Here is a 20,671-nt window from a genome sequence, read left to right as displayed (position 1 = left end):
TGAGCGTACAGTTCAGTAGTGTTACGTGAACCAGATCTCCAGAACTTTTTCACCTTGCAAGTCTGAAACTATATACCCCTAAACAAGTCCCCACCCTCCACCCCTGGCAACCACCATTCTCTCCTGTAGGTATTTTATATAAGTAGAATCATGCAATATTTGTCTTTTGGTGACTGGCATATTTTACTCAGCATAATATCTTCAAGGTTCATCCGTGTTGTAGCATAGGACAGGATTTCCTTCCTTTTAGGGCTAATTAATATTCTGTTGTATGCAGAGACCACATTTTGTTTATCTCTTTATATTCATGGACATTTGGGTTGCTTCCACCTCTTAGCTATTGTGAACAATATTGCTATGAACATGGGAGTACAGCTACCTCTTTGAGTCCCTGGATTCAATTCTTTCGGATATTTATACTGAGGTGGGATTGCTGGATGATATGGTAGTTCTATTTTTAATTTTGTGAGGAACCTCCCTAGCATTTTCCATAGTAGCTACACTATCTGACAATCCCACCAACAGTGTACAAGTGTTCCAATATCTCCAGATCCTTGCCAACATTTGTTTCGTTGTTGTTTGGTTTTTTGGGTTTGGGGTTTTTTTTTGTAATTTGGGGGGCAATTAGATTTATTTTATATATTTACTTATTTTTAATGGAGTTTCTGCAGATCGAACTCAAGACTTCGTGCATGCTAGGTGCACACTTTACCACTGAGTTTACGCCCTCCCCTCTCCGTTGGTGTTCATTGATAATAGCCACCCTAATGTCTATGGGGTGATGTCTCAATGTGGTTTGGACTTGCATTTCTCTGATAATTAGTAATGTTGAGCATCTTTCCATATGCTTGTTGGCCATTTGTATGCCACACCCTCTTGTTTTTACTAAGGGGTATTCTAAGGAGCTCTGCTGCTCCATCATCGTGATGCCTTCGGAGAGAGTCTTTCATGGCTGGTAGGGCCACAGCGCGTCAATAATTCATTTGAATAATAACTCTTCACTGATCAGTTGTGCCCAGGGCCTCATAACCAAGCTCGCAGCGTGGTGAGCTTTGACTCAAAGCCAAATCGTAAATTTCTGACCTGGGACCACTTTGTGTGTCTTCTGCAGAACCAATGACGGGGCTTTGTGACTGTTCTACCTGCTAGGCCCAGAGCTTTTTTGTAAAGTTGCCTGATTGGGCCGCTGCTGCCCCTACACGGCTTGCCCTTGCCTGAGCCCCCACTGGCACAAGCATCACTTGGCTCCAGGACCGTGGCTGGCGGCACCATAGTGGGCGGAGACTTCTGTGTGTCTGAGATGCCTGTGTAGCAGCTCAGGGCGCAGAGAAGCCCAGCAGCAGCTGGGACAGGGGCTGGATTCAAGTGGTTTGAGGGACTTCCCTCAAACCTATGTGCCCCCCCCCCCCAAACTGCTCTAGCTGGCAGATCCTCTTTTGCCTTTTGGCTACTTCTCCCCTCCCGTTGCCTAAACCCAACGCCATGACAGTGGCCCCACGGCAGCTCAGGAATGTCAAGTGGTACCTCTCTCTTTCCAAGCACTCTAAGAGGCCTCACTGTCCTGCTGGGGGTTTGGATGGACAATGGAATCCCAAGTTCCTCCAGGGCCCCTGATTCCAGGAAATTTGCCGGGTCCACTGCATTGAAGCCCAGAGAGGCTACGGAAGGCCCTGAGGCCCGTGGAGAAATGTGGGAGACTGAAGTTTAGGCTGTGGGGAGGAGACACACTTCAGGCTTCGCAGCAACACAACTCCATGTAGCAGGAGGGCTCAGCCACCTCTCTCCCTCTGTTGGGATGAAGCAGCTGGAGGCAGTGGTCTAGTCCTGAGCCTATTTACCTCCTATGAGATCCTGCACAGGTCTTCATCTTCCGCATCTCTCTGGGGGCAGCTGGGGGCAAGTGGAGGTTCTAACCCACCCTAATTCCCACTACCTCACATGAACTGAGATGAGGTTGTTATGGAAATGACAGGCCAGCCAAGAAGCAAACACGACTCGGAGGGTTGGAGTACTCAGGTTTTTTACGCTGGCAGGCTCAGAAGGGCTATCCCTCCGGGGCTCTGAGCACCTCTAAGAAGTGTAAGTGAGGTTTTATAGGGTAGATTACAAGCTTGGGGTATATTGGCCAATAAGGCGCAAACAGCTCAGCAATATCACAAAAGGGAAGCAGGGTATCAGTAAACCAGAACTTACCCAATAAGACCTGATCAGTTACCGACACTAATTAAACTTAGATTTACGAGTAGGCCCAGCAGGAAGCAGATCAGTAAACTGACACTTAGATTTACGAGTTGGTCCAGCCTGGCTTTTCCTTCTCAAGGTCAAGGCCCAGGGAAAGGGTCAAGGGTCAGCAGCTGACCACCGAGGGCTACTGAAGACAGGGTGAGGGCCATGCCTCCTCCATCCTTGTGCCCATGTGTGAACATGATAGAGGCAGGGGTATCTGAAGTCACCTCCAGGCTCAACTGCCAACCACACTCCTCTACCCCAACACATGCTCAGGGAAGGGGTTTGAGGACGCCTCAGTGGAGAGAGCTCAGGCAGCCCACAGCTCTGGTGACAGCAAGGCCTTACTGGTTGTCCTGGTAACAGAAGACAGGTGCTCCTGGTACCAAGGAGAACCCAGAGGCCCCCTCACCCCTTCTTTGGACCCTGGCCCACCTGTCCCACCAATATTAGTGACAATGATTTCCTACAAATTGTTAAACCAAGATAAAATTTAGGATTCTCAAAGTGTGTTCTCCAAACCAGTACATCAGCATCACCCGAGAACTTGTTAAAATGCAGTTCTCCGCCCCCAAAGCAGACGTGCTGAATCCCATTCTGGGGGTGAGCCCAGCAGTCTGTCTTAACAGGCCCTCCAGTGATTCTGAGGTGCTCTCAAGTTTGACACCTGCTGCCCTGTAGTATAACCTTCATCTCATTTCATTCCAAGTCAAGTGTGAATTTTTAACTTTTAGAAACAGGTATCTTTGTCTCAAAAAAAAAAATGTAATCTGGGGAGCAACCTACACTCTCAAAAGGGATTTAAGTGAAAAATAAGAGAAGGTACTATCACGAGTAAGCCAGCCAGCGGAGCATCAGCATCCGGTGAATGACAGCACCCCACTCCCCACTCAGGTGCTCCTGCTCTTCTTCCCCCTTCCCCGGTGGCTACCCTGCAGCATCCCCAACCCTGTAGCCCCGACGGCAGGAAGTCCAACGACCTCCCCAGATGATGCCCTCGTGGGTGGGGGCTGCCAGGCCAGTAACCTCGGCCCGATGGGGAGGCCTCGCTGCGCCGATGTTGGGGACCCGTGGTCTGAGAGCTGTTTACTGTCAGCCCAGGGTACTGTCCCCACCTCTGTGTGCTCAGGATTTAACGTTCTAGGAGGCGCGGCCGGAAGCCCATTATTCGCAGACTCGGTTGTTCTGGGGGTCCCACCCGGAGCCGACTGGGCCCCGCCCCCGAGGGCGCGGCAGACCCCGGCTCCTGCCCCGCCCCACCGAGACGCGAGCCAGGGCGGGGTGGGGGTGGGGGTGGGGGTGGGGGTGGGGGGGCGGCGGGTGCGGACAGTGCTCCCAGCAGGCCAGGATGTGGTGGCCTAGGAGTCTTGAGGGCGGGGCGCCCCCGCCTCGACGCCGCCCGCCTCGCCAGCCCCGCCGGAGCGCGGTGCAGCCAATGGGGGCCGAGGCGCTGCGCCGGGATTGGGGCGGGCGCGGGGACAGCGGCGGGAGGGGGCCGGGGCGCGGGGAGGGGGCAAGGCGAGCGCTGTCAGCGCGATTATAAGGGAAAAGTTGCCCGCCGAGAGCCGGGCAGGCGCACGCTCGTACGGCGGCCGCAGCGGCTGGGCGGGGCCGCGGAGCAGCGAGTGGCGGCGGAGGAAGTCCCCGGGAACGCTCCCTTCAGAGTCTCGCTCCGGCCTCAGCGAGGTCCCGGGTTCGCTAGGACTTTTGCACGCAGTCATGGGTGGCGTCGGGGAGCCCGGCCGGGGGACCCGCGCAGCCGGGGGCGCCTCTGCCCACCTTCCGCTGGGAGCAGATCCGCCCGCACAACCTGCCGGGCGACAAGTGGCTGGTCATCGAGCGTCGCGTCTACGACATCAGCCGCTGGGCACAGCGGCACCCCGGGGGCAGCCGCCTCATCGGCCACCACGGCGCTGAGGACGCCACGGTAAGGTCGCCCACCGCTGGCAGGGTGGAGCGTGGCGCTCGCTAGGGCCTGCTCCACCCGCCGGGCCGTAGCATCCTTCCTACTCTGTGACCTTTGACCTCCTGGCTAGGGACCCAGAGTTGGGATGGACTAGCCGGGGCTTGATGTGGAGTTAAGAGGCGACGTCCTGGCGTGAGGACCCGCAGACCAGGCCATGGACCAGGGCTGGGCTGGAACAGATCCATGCGGGGGGGAAGGGGCTCTCAGAGGTGGGTGTGTCATGGCAGCAAGCACTTGCCCTAGATGAGAGTCCTCCCTAATTCTCTGAGGTTCCTCCTCCTCCTCTCCCAGACCCGATTCCTCGTGCTGGGTGCTTGCTGGATGCCAGCGGTAGGGCGGGCTCCCCACAGGCTGGCAAAGTGGTGCCATCAGTGGCTGGAGGCTGGGCAGCAAAGCTTGGGCAGGGCCTGGAGGTCTGTGGCTTTCCCAAGAGCTGCTGTAAATGGCGCTGAGGGGCAGTGACTCACCTCTCCTGGGCTGGCAGCTGCATGTGGGAGAATTTTGCCAGCCAGGCTGGGAAAGGCCTCATCTCGAACCATAGTCACCCCAGGAACAGGCTGGCTTCTGTAGACCCCAACTTCCCCTTTCCAGCCATGTCTAGACATGTCTTAGTTAAGGAGGAAAGTGGTCTGTCCAGTGGGACCATTTGGCAGAGCAACTATCAAGACGAGACTCCTACCAACCCCTTTCCCACAGTCCCCCATCTGGACAATAGGACTTGGGGCCATGATACTCTGTCCTTGACCATTCAGAATTCTGGGTTGGTCACACTGGGTATCAGGAAAGTCTTTGAGATTCCAGGAGAGGAATCCCTAACGGGCAAACTTTAGATAAGAAAAGAGATTATGTCTGATCCCTGAAGGGGTCAGTGTCCCTGTTGCTGGGACTCTCTGCTCCCTGCCCGCTGCCTTCTCCCATGGGTTGGGCGAACTTCACGGGACTCTTTAGGGGAAAAAGTCTCTCTTCCTCACTTCCCCTCACCCCAGGAAGCTGAGAGGTTAGGATCAGAAACCTCCCAAAATTCTAGAAACTGACAGAAAGCCTTGTGCATGGTGCTGAGGGGCCAGGCGGTGGCCACGGAGTTGAAGCTGACTGTGGGCCAGTGAGTGTGTGAGTGTGTCCAGGCCCACACATGCGTGAGCGCTGCACATGTTTGTGTGTGTAGTTACACGCGTGTGCATTGCTGCCGGCGTGTGGGGGGATGTGAGGTGTCAGAGCCCCTCCCCTTCAGCCGGGCTGAATCCTGGCCACCCCTCCAGGATCCCAGGGGTGACTGCTCTGGCCTTTTTCAACCTCTGACCTGAAGGACAGGATGGAGGCTGGTGAGAGGAAGACCATGGAGGGTGTTCATCGCTATTTCCTGCTTGGTGCCTAGGCCCGTGCTGGGGGTCCTTATGTGTGGAAACCTCGTTGTACCTTTAGCTCTCAACCCTGAGACCTCCACATGCTAGTTTTCTCATTGATTCGTCATCAGTAAGGTCTGTTTTCCCATTTCCATTAAGACACCCTGTCTGTTCCCTGGGGCAGGGTCCTGGCTCTGCCACTGGAGGCTCTGAATGACCTTGAACCAGGCATGTCACTCTTCGAAGCCTCAGTTTCCTCACTTGTAGAGTGGGAACAGCTGAGACAGTGAGCCGGCTAAGGGCAGGACTGTGCCTTCGCAGCTCTGTGGCCCCAGAGCTGCCACGTAGTTGTTCCAGGTCACTGTATGTTGCCTGCTGATAAGTGTGAGTGCTCTGCAGACTGTAGAGTGCAGTAGACAGCCATGGCATAGCCATTCCTTTGCTGAGTGACCTTATCTCATTTATTCATGTCTGTAGCAGGAAAGAGTTGTGCTAAACCATCTCTTAGCTTCCCCAAGGCCCCAAACACTGGGCTGGAGTTGCCAGAAATACCTGGTCTGTTCAGGCCAAAGGGGCTTTGAGGAAGCTGGGGTTGGGGGTTGCCAGTCTTTGTCCATGGGGGCCCAAAGGGCAGAGCAGGGATTGGATCAGCCCAGTGCCCTGTGTGGTCCAGCCCAGACCGCAGGCGCCTCATCCCTGGCCCTGGAGCACAGGTGGGGGACAGCCGTCTGGCCAGGGCTGTATTCCTGCAGCCACCCCTTACTAGCCCCTGCCGCCCATCAGCTGTTCTCATGTTTAGGCGATGGAAGCCTTCCTGCCAGGAAATTCCCAGAGTTCCTGTACCATGAAATCAGCTTGTGGCCATCCTGGGATACAAAGCCGGGTACCCTGGGGAGAGTGCTCTGGGCCTTGGGCCAGGTTTGTCTAAGAGTCATAGATGGCCTGTGACTAGTGAAGCCAGCCAGGAAGGGGTGAGGCCCAGCCACTGCTGGTCACGGGTGCACCATGGCTGTGCGCCGAGCACCTACTGTGTGCCAGGCTCCGAATTCACTGCTTGATTTATAGATACTGCCTTTTACCCTTCAAGAAACAAGGGACAGGTGCTTGGTATTGTTATTTCCATTTTACAGATGAGAAAACTGAGACTCAGAGAGGCAAAGTCACTGAAATTAGGTGCTAGGTCTGGGATTTGAATCCACAACCCAAGCTCTGAACCTCCTGCTCCACTGACACTGAGCTGTTTATTTCATTCATTCACTCTTCAATTATTGAATCATCAAATGCATCAGCAGATATCCAATGAGCATATCCTATGTGCCAAACTCTGTTCTGACCTCTGAAGATACAGCTGTGAATGAAAAATCTGCGAGGAGGGAGTTCCCTGGCAGAGGCACCAGCTGGGGCAAAGGCTCAGAGGTGGGACTGAACTCCGTGCATTCAAAAACCAGCAAAGCTGTCAGTTTGGCTGGGGTAGGGCAGTGAGAAGGGCAGGCAGTGAGGCCCAGAGGTATCAAGGGAAGCAGGACTTTGGTTTTATTCTAAGGGGAGCGTGGAGGGCAGAGCAGGGAAGACAGGGGAATCTATTTAAAAGGATCCCAAATGAGGAGGGGGAAGGCAGAGCCTCCGAGGAGAAGGGTGGTTGGGAGACTAAGAGATGATGGGGACTTGCCCTCCCCAGGGCAGGCCACTTGGAAGAGGTGGCCGTTCACCTGGGTCCTGAAGTGCAGGTGTGTCCAGGATGGGGCACATTATGCTGTGAGCACAGGTGCCCCAGTGGGAACCATTAAGATTTAGCTCATGTGGTCTTCAGACAACAATCTCAAGAGGCAGTCCTAACGTGAGCCCATTTTGCCGATGCTGAGACTGAGGCTGAATATGGGTGATTTAAAGGGACCTTCTTGGAACCTTCAAAGATCAGGGCCTTTGTCGTTGGGCTTAGAGGGTGGGGGTTGTATCTGGTGAGAGTTAGGGAGGAGCAGGACTGGGCAGATTCTAGGCTCTGGAGTGAGGGTGGGGCCGCAGAGTGGGGCCTGGCCATGAATGTAGACAGCCTGGCTCCGGGGCCCACACTGCTTCCACCCACCATGTTGGCTGCCCTGAGGGCTGCCTGATGGCTGCTCCCCATGAAGAGTGACCTCTCTGAGCGTCATAGGAGACAGTTCTGTAATGTCCCTACCCACTCAATACTTCACGCAGGGTTGAGGGGTGCAGTGCCCGAGCAGAGGCATCAGGACTATGTAGAACTCTGGGAGCAGAGATATGCAGGTAGCCTAAGCACCCTGGCAGCCTCCTGCATTCCCCACCCCAGGGCGCGCAAGCTGCGTGGGTTTCTTATGAGACAGCGGGAAAGAGCCAGAGCTCAGTGGTGGAGAGGACCCAGGGCCAGAAGGCCTGGCCGCTTTGGGCCATCATCGCTGGGTCAGTGACACCTGTGAGGCCAAGGGTGCTTGAAGGAGGATCCCCTCCACCCCCACGCCCATCACCAGGGGTGCTGGGGGACTCGGGGGGCAGCTTCTCAGGGACATCTGTCTTTGAGCTGGGCTCTGCTGCACAGGCAGGAGTTGCATGTTCCTGTTCAGAGCTGTGTGCCCTTTGGCCTCTTTGTGCCTCAGTTTCCTCACCTATAAAATGGGGATATGATAGTACCTCCTCATTGGCCCTGTGGGGAGTGGCCAGAAGAGGACAGGAAGGAGCATCTGACTGCTGGGCTTGAGATCCTGTGTTATCTTTCCCCCGGGGAGAGGGAGAAAGGGACCAGTTCCTGGGTGTGTCCTTTGAGGCATATAGCCCCCCACCCCCATCTCCACAACCCACTACTGCCTCCCCAGCCGAGGCTTAAGGAGCAGACCCAGACTCCCTGAGCCCCCAGCAGCCCTGCTCCATTCCCTCCCTACTCCACCCGCTTCCTGATCTGGAACATTCCAGATTCTTCCGGAGAGTGACCAGAAATGGTCCCCACCCCTACCTTATCCCTGGAGTGGAAGGAGGCTATCAGCCCCTCCTGCTTCTCAGCCTCAGGCCGGTCAGGCCTTGACTGGCAGGGTCCACCTCCACCCTCGTGCCTCTTGCCTGTGGCCCGAATCTCTGGCTGGACCCAGGAGGAGGGCATGGGAGACCACAGGGAGGAGACTGGGAGCTCAGCTGGAGCTCAGCTGGAGCTCGCTGGACGCCAGGCCCTTCTAAGTGCTCTCCCTGCACTGCCTCAGTGCTCTAAGAAGCCACATGAGATGAGCATTTGTGGTTCCTGACTTACCGAGGAGAAAATGCAGAATACAGAGGGAGTGTGACCTTGTCTGCAGCTCCACGCCTCCACCCCTAAGTGGTGGCTCAGGTTCCATCCCTGGCAGGCTGGCTCCCAAGTGCCCCCCACGGCTGCCCTTCACCAGCTGCTGCACGGAGCTCACAGCGGGTCTAGGGGACAGGGCAGGAGCCACTCCAAGGCTTCCAGGGACTGATGCCAGGAAGGGTGGTGGCTGTATCCTGAGAGGGCAGGGACGTCGCAGAAGTTAGACCCGGGTTTGAATCCCAGCTCCGCCACTGCAGACTCTGCCCTGGGCAGCTGTCCCCACCACTCTGAGCCTCTGTTTCCTCCCCGGGAGGATGGGTCAGACCCCTGGCTTGTGGGCTGTGGAGGCTTGACTCCTGTCCGCTGATTCTCACCTTTCGTCCAGCCCCTGCTCTGTGCAGAGCTCTGTGGACACCGCTGTGAACAGGGCCTGTCCCTGTCCCCGCAGTTTCCAAGACCTAGAGAGAAGCCCCGAAGACCACCTTCCACTCATTAGGTTGGGGAGGGTCACAGGGGTCACACTCATGCCCCTGGGAGGACATTTCCAGGTGCACCAGGGATAGGGGAGGGTGGGGCCTCCCATAGTACTGTGAAATTTGGTCAGTGAAACCCCCGAAACACCAGGACCACCCTCCTGACCCCCACAGCCCAATCTCAGAGCAGCCAAGGCCTTGGCTATTCAGGATGGTGACCAGCCTCGTGATGAGGACCCCGTCACCCACCCACCTCGGAGACTCACTGCCTCCCCTCTGACCAGGAGTAGCTACCCTGGGGCTACAGCCAAGTGGCCACAAGCACAGTTTTACAGTCAGACCAAGTTCTGGTCCAGCCTCCATCAAATGGAGCTGTGTGACCTTGGGTAAGTGGCTCAGGCTCTCTGAGTCTTCCGCCCAGCTCCTGAATCCTTAAGCAGAGGCCCAAAGAGGACTGGGTCACATGGCCCCAGCCAAGGTTTCAGAAAAAAACTTGTTTGCTGAGGTTCTGGTCTGAGGCCAGGGACCCACCTTGTTGGGACTCAGAGCACAAGACACATAGGCTCAGCGCAGCCCACCCAGCCCCACAAGGCTGAGCTGCTTTCCAAGGAGCTGCAGCTCTGTCCATCCCCTCCCTGTAGCTGGAGACTTGTTCTTGAGCTCTGAGATGTCCCCACCTGGCCCTGAGGGGGCTCACACCACCCCACATCACTGCAAGGAACAGACCTGGCTGGAGGTCCCTCAGGCAGGCCTGGCTCTGTCCTTTCCCTCAGGGCGTCTCTAGGCCTGTCTTTGGTGCATCAGGACCAAGGGAAAGGCATCGATGAGGTGGACCTGTTCCCACAGACTCTTAGCTCAAGGGCACGGCCCTGGAGCACCTGGGGTCCACTTGGGGAGGAGAGAGAGGAGGCCTGAGAGGGAGGAAGTCCTGGGGCTGCAGCCTCAGGACACACATCAGTTCTGTGAGTTTGTGGCTAAGTCTGGGTGTTCTCATGGCTCTGCCTGTGTGTGTGTTCCTGAATGTGTCTGTGTGTCTGAGCCCTGGTGCTGAGGCAGGCTGGTGGTGGTGGCTGCATGTGTGAAGGCACATGCTTAAGGCACAGCATTTCTGTGACATGTGTGTGCCTCTGGTGTCACACTCTGAGCGTGCTTGTGCACCTCTGTGCATATGTGGTCTCCATGTGCCACCGGGGTCACGGAGGGTTTCAAAGGAAATGAGAGAGAGTCAGAGTCAATGCTCGTTCAGCCTTAAAAAGGAAGGAAATTCTGACACACGCTACACATGGATGGACCTTGAAGACATTGTGCTAAGTGACAAGTCAGTCACAAAAGGACAAATATTCTATGCATCTTCTTCTGTGAGGTCCTTAGAGTAGTCAATTCATAGAGACAGAAGGCAGAGCGGTGGGTGCCAGAGGCGGGGGGAGGTGGACGTGGGGAGCGAGCAGTGTTTAGTGGGGGCAGAGTTCCAGCTGCAGAGGTGAAGATGTTTTGGAGATGAGTGGTGGCGATGGTTGCCCAACAATGTGACTACACTTGATGCCATTGAACTGCACACTTAAAAATGGTTAAAATGGTAAATTTTATGTATGTTTGACTATAATCGAAAAGAAAAAAGTTAATGCTCTACACCAGAGCCAGAAAGGCCCTGGGGTCTTGCCCCTTTGACTTACCCTCTCTGGACTTGCCTAGTTCCAGGCAGGAGAATGGACTCGCTCAAGGTCACAGTCAGCAAGGTCAGCTGAGCCCAAGAGCAGTCTTCCTTCTTAGCCCCCCTGGGAATGTCACCTGCACCCCGCCCCCCGTCCCTGGGCCCTGGGCAGCTTCCTGTGGGGCCAGCCTCCCCACCACCCCTCTCTCCCAGGGGTGCTGCCCCTCCTTCAAGGCTGTTCCCTGGAAAGGATGAGATCTGTACCTATTACAGCCCCCTCCCCTGTCATGAGCTCCAAGGAGGGACCCCAAGTCAGCCTTCCCAAAGGCCTAGGTTATTCCAGAAGCTGCACCCTCTGAGCCCCCAGGTCCTCAGGTTGCCCTGGGCCAGTAAGATCACAGGCAACAGGAAAGGGGACCTCTTGGGGAACCCTGCAGATGTGGCCTCTAAGTGGGGACGGGAGGGGCCTAAGGTGTTTCCGTCCTGGGTCAGTGTGGAATGTGCGGCAGTAAGTCCAGGGACCCGGCTGTTGGCTGTCACAGCTGTTTTAACTCCCACCAGAAACTGGTAGGTTCATTAGAGAGAGGACAATAGGAAACACAAAGGTGTTCCCTCTAGCAGCCAGCAGTCACCTCCCCTCAGAGAGAGCCTCTGAATTGGGAGTTTGGGATCGGCAGAGACAAACTGCTGTGTACAGAGTAGAGCAACAAGGAGTGTAGCTCTGTATCGCACAGGGAACTGTATTCAGTGGCTTGTAGCGACCTCCAATGAAAACCGAATGTGTAACTGAATCACTGTGCTGCACGCCAGAAACGAATACAACGTTGTAAATCAACTATACTTCAATTAAAAAAAAAATCAGCAGAAGAGCTGGGAACAAGCCTGAGCCAGTGACACCAGGGCTAGATCAGGAAGACTGAGTGAGCTCCAGGCGTGAAGTTCAAGTTTACTCACACTGCAGATCTGCCTGGTGGAGGAGGTGGGAGGGGGAGGGGGGGTCACTTCCTGACTGGTCCCTTTCTCCAGCCCTTTTTTTAGTTTTTTTTTGGGGGGGTGGTGGTAATTAGGTTTATTTATTTATTTTTAGAGGAGGTACTGGGGATTGAACCCAGGACCTCAGGCATGCTTAGCATACACTCTACCGCTTGAGCTATGCCCTCCAGCCTCCAGCCCTTTATCTTTGCCAGGGGGGTCTCGCTCTTCCTCTCACCCTTTCTCACCCCACCCCCACCTATTTACAGAGAACCACAGGAATGTTAGATTGTTTGTTTACTTTACTTTTTAAAAAATTCTATTTTCCACTCCCATTTATAATATCAAATGAGTTTAACTATTTGAGCATCTTCCTTGCAAACCCCCCGAGAATTCACGCTGTGTGGCCCTCAACTGATTTTTGTTCTCCCAGTGGCCCTGTGGTCCTCAATTACACGTTTCCCCACTTATACTTTACCTGCTAGTTGTGTTTGTGCAAGCTGGGTACATCTATGTTTGTGACGCACTAGAAAAGCATATGATTTCAAGAAAGCTTTCCAGAGATCTTTTTGGAAAAGTCCAACCCTTTGATGAAAGGAATCAGAGTCTTCCAGGGAGAACTTTCTATAAATCCAGATTTTCACACACCCAACCAGGTTTGGAGAAGGGCACCATGGCGGGGTGAAACAGCCAGAGCCTGGCAATTGAGGGGTGCCTGGCGGGGCACCCCGGGGCTGCGGAGGACCAGGGAGAACTCAGGGGCAAGGCTGACCCGTGTGGGCCTGTTCTGTGACTGCTGAACAGCCAGCTGCCTGCCCTTCCATCAACAATCCTACCTTGTCTCTGCCTGCCTCTGGGTGCTATTCCAGCTGCCTGCCTGTCTGCCTGCCCTTCCATCAACAATCCTACCTTGTCTCTGCCTGCCTCTGGGTGCTATTCCAGCTGCCTGTCTGTCTGTCCACCTGACTGTCTACTCTCCTTCAGGACGCCTTCCATGCCTTTCACCAGGACCTCAGTTTCGTGCGCAAGTTTCTGCAGCCCCTGCTGATTGGAGAGCTGGCCCCGGAGGAGCCCAGCCAGGACGGACCCCAGAATGTGAGCAGGGCCATATTCTGGCTAAGCCCCCAGTGGGGACTGGAGGGGTGGGAGGCATTGCCAGCAGCAGCTCCATCCGAATCACCCCCAGGGGCCCAGGACCGAGGCTGGGCTTGCCATCCCCTCCTGGGCAGATGTTGAGGGCAGAGCTGTAGGGACACCTGTATCAGTACTTGCTAGGGAATCCCAGGCAAGCCCCTCTCCTGCTCTGGACCCTGAGACCCCATCTACAATGAGAATTTTGATGAGCTGAGCTCTAAGGGTTTCCCTACTTCTCACACACCCCACACCTTTTGTTGGGGGAGCCTTCACTGATAGCCAGCGACCCAGCTCACACCCCAGGCTGGATGCTCTCATCCCTCCATCCCCTTCTGCCAGAGGCCTTGAGCTTGGCCCTGGGGAGGAGTGGCTGTGGGAGGCTTCTGGGGATGACTGGGAACTCCCTGGCTTACTCAGCTAACTGGCCACTCCGCCCTGGCAGGCCCAGCTTGTCGAGGACTTCCGAGCCCTGCGCCAGGCTGTCAAGGACATGAAGCTGTTTGAGGCCAAGCCCGCCTTCTTCGCTCTCCTGCTGGGCCACATCCTGGCCATGGAGGTGCTCGCCTGGCTCACCATCTACCTCCTCGGCCCCGGCTGGGTGCCTAGCACCGTCGCTGCCCTCATCCTAGTCATCTCCCAGGTGACCCCCGCACTGTCTTGCAGCCACCTAAACGGACCAACAGACATGGGGCCTGGTACACACAGACACTCAGGACATATTTGCTTAATGAATGAATGAATGAATGAATGAATGAATGAACAAATGACCAGCCAGAGTCCCATAAGCCGTGTATCTGTGGGTCGAGCTGCATTTTAAATGAACTGAGGAAGCGCCTTACTTAATAAACTCAGAGGGAGCCCAGGCCCGGGAGCCAGAAGGCTGGTGTCCACAGTTCCACGACAGACTTGCAGCCCCTCTACCTCCCAAACTCAGTTGTCCTTGTCTCTTAAAGAAGGAAGCCGGCCCACAAGGGTCTAGACTGACGTGCTGGCTATGCGTGTGCCCTGGGAGCGGGGAGGGCTTGCTGGGGCTCCAGGGCTGAGCCCCACGTGGCTCCCTGCCCCAGCTCCTGACCCTGCCTCTCCCCAGGCCCAGAGCTGGTATCTGCAGCACGACCTGGGCCACACCTCTGTCTTCAGGAAGTCCCAGTGGAACCATGTGGCCCAGCAGTTTGTGATGGGGCAGCTGAAGGTGAGGACGGGGTAGGCAGCCAGGGTCTGAGCTTGGGGGACTGTGCTGGGTCTGCCCAAGTGGGCCAGCATGGAGTGGTGGACACGGCCCGGCTCCACCCCTGAGGCCCCCCTCCCCTGCAGGGCTTCTCTGCACACTGGTGGAACTTCCGCCACTTCCGGCACCATGCCAAGCCCAACATCTTCCACAAGGACCCAGATGTGACCGTGGCGCCTGTCTTCCTGCTGGGGGAGTTGTCCATCGAGGTGCGTGGGGAGGACGGGGACACACTAGGGCTGGACCTGCAGCTGAGGGGAACTAGGCCCCAGCCCTGGTTCCTGACCACGCCACCTGCTCTAGCTCCAGGCGGAGCCCCTGCCCCAGGAGCACCCCCTCCCCACCTCCCAGCCTGCCGGGGACGGTGGGCCCAGGTGCTAGAATCTAGAATCCAGCTTGGCCCTCAGCCCCCGCCAGCCCCCTGACCCTGCTGGGGACGAGGAGGGCCCGGCCAGCTGCCCTCCCCAGCGGCCGCCTGTCTCCACAGTATGGCAAGAAGAAGCGCAGATACCTACCCTACAACCGCCAGCACCTGTACTTCTTCCTGAGTGAGTGTCCGCTTGTCCTCCCGGGGACAGGGCCGGGGCGGCGCCATCCACACCACGTCCACCGGTACTGGACAGAAGCCGGCACCTCCAGGCCTCTCCCAGCCTGTCTCTGGTTGCTCCGCCCACAGCCCGTGCCCACTCCCATCACCAGGCCTCTGCCCCAGCCGTTTGTCCACCCAGGATGCCTTCTGGCCAGAGACAGCCACAGCCTTGCCCAGGGCTTTCAGAGTTCCTTCGTGCCCTCACTTCAGGGTGACCCAGAGTCCTAGGGCAATTGTTGGGCCAACAAGGGTGGGGATATGTAAGCTGGCCCCTACCTGCTAAACAGACACAGGAGGCGCCGGGGCGAGGCTCAGTCGCTGACAGACTGAGTGTGGACCAGACCTTGTGGGTGATGCGGGGTCTCCCTAGCCAGATGAGACCAGCACTAAGTCCCACTGGCGTTCCTGGAGTAGCAGAGCCCCACTGCCCCCCACCCCGCCCAGCCTGCTCAGCGCCCCAGCCCTGTTCCTGAGCCTCCTCATGCCTCTCCTTGCAGTTGGCCCGCCGCTGCTCGTTCTGGTGAACTTTGAAGTGGAAAATCTGGCGTATGTGCTGATGTACATGCGGTGGACGGTGAGTGGGGGCCCTGCCCAGGTCCCCTGGGCATGTGACTGTGGTGGCAGGAGGGGGGGCAACAGAGGGCAGCCCTTGTCCACCAGTGCAAACAGGTGTGCTTGTGTACAGGTGACGGGGTGGTACATGTGTGTGCAGGCGCACAGGGGGAGTGGGTGCGTGTGTGTTTGAAAGGGGAGAGTGAGTATGTGCACCAGGCAGGGTGTGGGTCTCATGATGGGGTGTCCTCCCTGGGGGTCAGGATCCCAGGCATCCCTCCAAGGCGTTTGGTCCCAGGCAGGGGTTCCCCCATCTCACACCCCTTCCTGGCCCCTTCACCTCCGTGGTCAGCCCCATGAGGCTGGCAAGGACTCTGTGCCCTTACCCGGCTGAGAAAACCAGGCCCAGAGTGGAGTGAGGACATGTCCACCCAAGGCACATCAAGCAGAAGGCTGGATGACCCTGGTTCCCCCTCCTGGCTAACTCGAGTCCTCTGCCCTCCTCCACCCTCCTCTGCAGGACTTGCTCTGGGCGGCCAGCTTCTACGCTCGCTTCTTCCTGTCTTACATCCCCTTCTACGGTGTTCCTGGGGCGCTGCTCCTCTTTGTGGCTGTCAGGTATGGCCAATGCCAGGACAGCAGGGAATGAGGAGCTCACCCACAGGCGGTAGGGACCCTGACCTCAGCCCTCCATGTTCCTGTCTACAGGATGGGGACAACAGTACTGTCTCCCTGGATGGTTGAGTGGCGGGATCCCGGGGGAGGCAGGTCTAGGGGAAGTGGCCTAGCTCACAAGTGGCCCTCTGGGTGTCCACCCTCACGAGCAGGGCTGCTCTGGGCTCAGCCCAGCAATGGGCCTGCGCTCACTGGTGCTTGATTGAAACACCAGCGGGAAGGGGCTGCTGCAATCCCATTGTACAGATGAGGAAGCTGAGGCCCAGGTCCAAGTGGTGAGCTGGACACGGGGCAGTGCCTGAGCCTCCCCTCGCAGGGTCCTGGAGAGCCACTGGTTCGTGTGGATCACACAGATGAACCACATCCCCAAGGAGATTGGCCACGAGAAGCACCGGGACTGGGCCAGCTCTCAGGTGAGCTGGAGGTGGGGCTGGGGCCCCAGCTGGGAGGGACAGGGGCCCCGATGGGGCTGCCAGGGTCAGGGGCTGCCACAGGAGCAGGACTCCATGCCAGCCTCCCTCACCTGTGCCCCGCCCACTCCTGGCAGCTGGCGGCCACCTGCAACGTGGAGCACTCGCTCTTCATTGACTGGTTCAGCGGACACCTCAACTTCCAGATCGAGCACCAGTGAGCACAGGCCCTGGGGGCCCACGGGGGTGGGAGTGAGGCCTGAGCCCCTCTGCCCGGTCTTCCCCCCGTGAGCCCTGAACTTCCTGGAGGGCCTGAGGGAGGTGGTGAGCAGGGCCCAGATCGCAGTGGGGGGGTGCCAGCACACGCTCTCCCCTCGCAGCCTCTTCCCCACAATGCCGAGGCACAACTATCACAGGGTGGCCCCACTGGTCAAGGCTCTGTGCACCAAGCACGGCCTCAGCTATGAGGTGAAGCCCTTCCTCACCGCCCTGGTGGACATCATCAGGTAAGGGCCCTCTGCTCACAGGGGCTTCCCCAGGGTCCCTGCCCACCTTCTGCCTGGTCAGCCTCGTCCTGAGCTCCCACCTGGCTCTCTGAGCCCACACGGGTCACTCTCTAAGAGCTGGTACTTAAGGCCTTTCGGATCAGTTTTTCTGTCCTCAGCCTGGGCCTTCCCTCCCTTCCCAGCATTTATTCACACAGCCAGGATGTAGGGACCCCCTGCCGTGGGCCCAGGCCCCGTCCTAGGTGTGCTACGAACACATCAGTGAGCAAAACAGGCCGAGATCCCTGCCTTCCTGGGGTTGACGTCCTAGAAGGGGAAACAAAACAAGCAGTTAAAATAAGTAAATTTCAGAAAATGAGAGAAGGAGAGAAGTGCTTTGGCAAAAACAACACAAAACCACAAAACCTGAGGGTGGGGCAGGAGAGGGCATGGTGAGTGCCAGGCTGGGTTGCAGTTTTTAGTGGGGTAGCAGGATGGGTGGTATTGAGAAGGCAGCATGTGAGCAGAGACAGGGAGGAGGAGAGAGGGCAGGCCACGGAGACATCTGAAAGAAGATCATCTGGGGCAAGGGAACAGCTGTGCAAAGGCCCTGAGGCAGGAGCATGCTGGTGTGTGGGAGAACCACTGAGCGGAGGAGCAACACACAGAACGTAGATTTTGGAAAGCTGCTCTGACTGTGGGAATGCACTGATGGGGCCGAAAGAGCAGAGCGAAGTTTCCTGTAGCTGTCCAGATAAGGAGTGGTGGGGCTTGGTCCCAGTGGTAGCCTTGACAGTGAGGGACAGAGGCCAGATTCCCAGCCAAAGCTCTTCCACCTCTGTGCCTTAGCACATGCAGTTCCCTTTATTTGGATTCCCTTCATTCTATACTGGTATTTGAACTCCTGCTTCTCCTTCACGACCTTTCCCAGTGCAGTCCTTGGACCCCTTGCCACTTGGCATGGCCCCTTTAGAACATGGGGTTTTCCAGCAAATTCTTGTTATTGCTGGTTTCTCTGCCTGATGTGAGCCTCCTGGTGGGCAGATTCCATGCCTTACAAATCTCTGGGTCACAGGGCCCAGCAGACGAGGCAACAGAGAGAGCTGGGTGAAGGAGAGATGGCCCGCCCTGGCTTCTGCCTGGATTTGGCCTTAGCTATGCCTCTCCCCTGACCCAAGGTCTAGATCCCACTCCATTTAATGAGTGTAGCCTCCTCTCCCAACCCTCCCCTCCAGCCCCACCCAGCTGCCTGCCCCAGGGGAAGGGGACTCATAGGGAACTCGGACATTTCTACTCACACTCATCACTTTGGAGGGAGGGGGTTAGTATCTTGCAATCGACTCTCCCACCCCTGCCTCCCAGGTCCCTGAAGAAGTCTGGCGACATCTGGCTGGAAGCCTACCTCCACCAGTGAAGGCAGCATCCAGGGCCCCGGCAGTCACTAAGCTGCCTAGGTGGGCTCCACAGCAGTCCCCAGCCCGGCCTTGCCTCAGCCTGCGGCCCCTGCCCACCCTCCTGGGCCCCTCCCCGGTCTGCTCCACAGCCCTGCGGCCCTGGCCCTAGGCCCAACAGGACCAGGGCTAGGGGGGTGGTATATAAAGTCACATGGTGAGCATGGCATGTTTTCCTAGAGAAAAATTTAGGGAAAGCTGTTATTTTTCTATAAAAACAAACCCAGATATATTATGGAGTGGAGTATTGAATTTGTATGATTTTTGGAGCTGGAGTCTGCCCGAGACTCCCCGAGAGGAGTTGAGGCCCTTGGGCCATCAGACTGGGTGGGAGGGTGGGGAGTGGCTTTCTGAGTTCCCCTCTTCTGGGCGGGGGAGCTGGCCTCTGCTCCAGGCTTGGATGCCCTGAGGCCCTGGTCTCTTCCTTTCTTCACCTATTCACCAGCAACTGTGGCCGGTCACATTGGGCTCCCCTCACTTTACTCCACAATGGGACAGGGGTTGTCAGCCGGCGAGGGCCAGGGCTGAGGGCCGTGGTTGCAGGTGCCCCAGGTGTACTGGAGGAGAAGCCCCTATGTCTTGGATCTGTACTGGCCTCCTGCAGCCTCCATGCTGAGGGGCTCAGAGGGCCCACAGGCGGTGGGCCCCCTGCTGATCTCAGTACCACACTTGGCATCACACTGGCAGGGATCCAGCCTGGCTGTGCTCAGTGGCCCGCAGGAGGTGACACCGGATTTCCTCCACACCTGTCTGGGGCCAGGTGCTTGCCCGCAGTTGCTGCAGAGAAGGAGTCAAGTTGGACCCCTGGGAAGCGGCTGTTTCCGTCCCTGGGATCTGAAAACAAGATACTTCCCTTTGCTAAGGCTTGGGCTCCTCATCTTGGAAAATGGGTGTGGCTGTCCTGGGCCTGTGGCATGTGGACACTTCTGGGGAGGGCTTTGAGTTGCCCCTTAGAGCTTCCTGAAGGTGGGGAGGGAGAGCTGGGCTCCTGGACCCCTCTGCTCCTAGTACCCACACACTTCAGCTGCTCCAAGGTGAGCGGAAGCTTCCATTTGAAGAAATGTCAGCAGCTTAAAAAATAAAATTGAAATGCTGAGCTAGGATTTCTCTGAAGGACCTTCTGGAGTGAGAGCCCGAGCTTCCCCACCAGCTGCAGGATTGTCCCCCATGCTTTGTCAGGGCGCCCATGGTCCTGGACTGGGCTCCCTGCAGGAGGTGGAAGGGGTGCAGATACTGCATTTCTTATCTGATCTTTCCGGGGACCACCCAGCCCCACCCTGACCCACTCCACGCAGCTCCTACCCCCTCTTCTCTGGAATCAGACAGCCAGGGGGAGCGCCCTGCCTCTGCCTGGACTCAAGGCTCTGTGACCTTGGGGAAGTTGTACAACCTCTCTGATTGGTAATACGCCTTCCTAGGGTGACGGAAGATAAAAGGGATGCTGTGTGGAAGGCTTTTTGCTTAGGGCCTCCAGCATCAGGCCTCAGACATTTACTTTAAAATGTTATGCATTAGTCCACCGCCCTGGGGCCACCACCTGCTCTCAACTGGGACGAGCACTTGGCTGCCTCCAAGCCTGTTTCGTCCTTGAAAGGTACTTCCAGCCTTGAAAGCAAACTTAGATCCAGAGCAAGTCCCAGCTTCAGGGCCTCTGCATTGGCTGTTCTCTTTGTGAGTCTCCTTTCCTGCGGCCACCTGCTGACTCCTGGCACCTTGTGTACCCTGGGATGGCAATCCCCTGAGCAGACAGTCCCCTCATGCCTTTCCTGCGGTGGTTCAGATGCCCTATCAGGGAAACATTAACACCCTGGATCCCAGGACAGCCGTCCCCACCCAGCGGGAATGCTGCGCCTGCAGTGCCGCCCAGAACCTGAGAACTCGCCGGGCCAGTGACCACGTCTGGGGCTCCAGGTCCACACACAGCCCAGGCTCCTCTGCCAGCCCCTCCTCTGGGCCTGGCACCCGCACATGCCCATGCCACCCACAGAGCTGATACCCTTTTATCAGGGTAGCCACCTCACTATGGGCGAGCCCTTATCCCCTCCACAGGGGCTAACTCCCTGCATATCTCAACCCACTTGACCCGCTCCACCCACTCCAGCCAGTCTGACCTTTGACTTGATAGGGTGGGAGGAGTCCTTGGTCTGGGAAACAGCTCTTCCCTTGTCGGGGGTGAAGGAGATGGCCAGGCAGAGTGCAGGGTGGTGAGGAGCAGGGACCCTGATGCTTG

General features: G+C 57.1%; 1 protein-coding gene across 1 annotated transcript; it reads left to right on the top strand.

Moving 5' to 3' along the window:
* The first annotated feature begins 3,738 nt into the window (after positions 1 to 3,738).
* FADS3 (fatty acid desaturase 3) lies at positions 3,739 to 18,676 on the top strand. The gene is given in 13 exon segments (XM_006173196.3): positions 3,739 to 3,968; positions 3,970 to 4,153; positions 12,902 to 13,012; positions 13,494 to 13,691; positions 14,142 to 14,243; positions 14,366 to 14,488; positions 14,767 to 14,827; positions 15,366 to 15,442; positions 15,941 to 16,038; positions 16,412 to 16,508; positions 16,643 to 16,722; positions 16,886 to 17,011; positions 18,353 to 18,676. Coding segments are annotated over 13 exon segments (1,332 nt in total). The 5' UTR covers positions 3,739 to 3,945; the 3' UTR covers positions 18,405 to 18,676.
* The last annotated feature ends 1,995 nt before the right edge of the window (positions 18,677 to 20,671 follow it).

This window comes from Camelus ferus, chromosome 10, assembly GCF_009834535.1.
Source record: "Camelus ferus isolate YT-003-E chromosome 10, BCGSAC_Cfer_1.0, whole genome shotgun sequence".
Taxonomy (NCBI): Eukaryota; Metazoa; Chordata; class Mammalia; order Artiodactyla; family Camelidae; genus Camelus; species Camelus ferus.
Note: the sequence above shows the minus strand (reverse complement) of the source record. Positions and strands in the feature narration are given on the sequence as shown.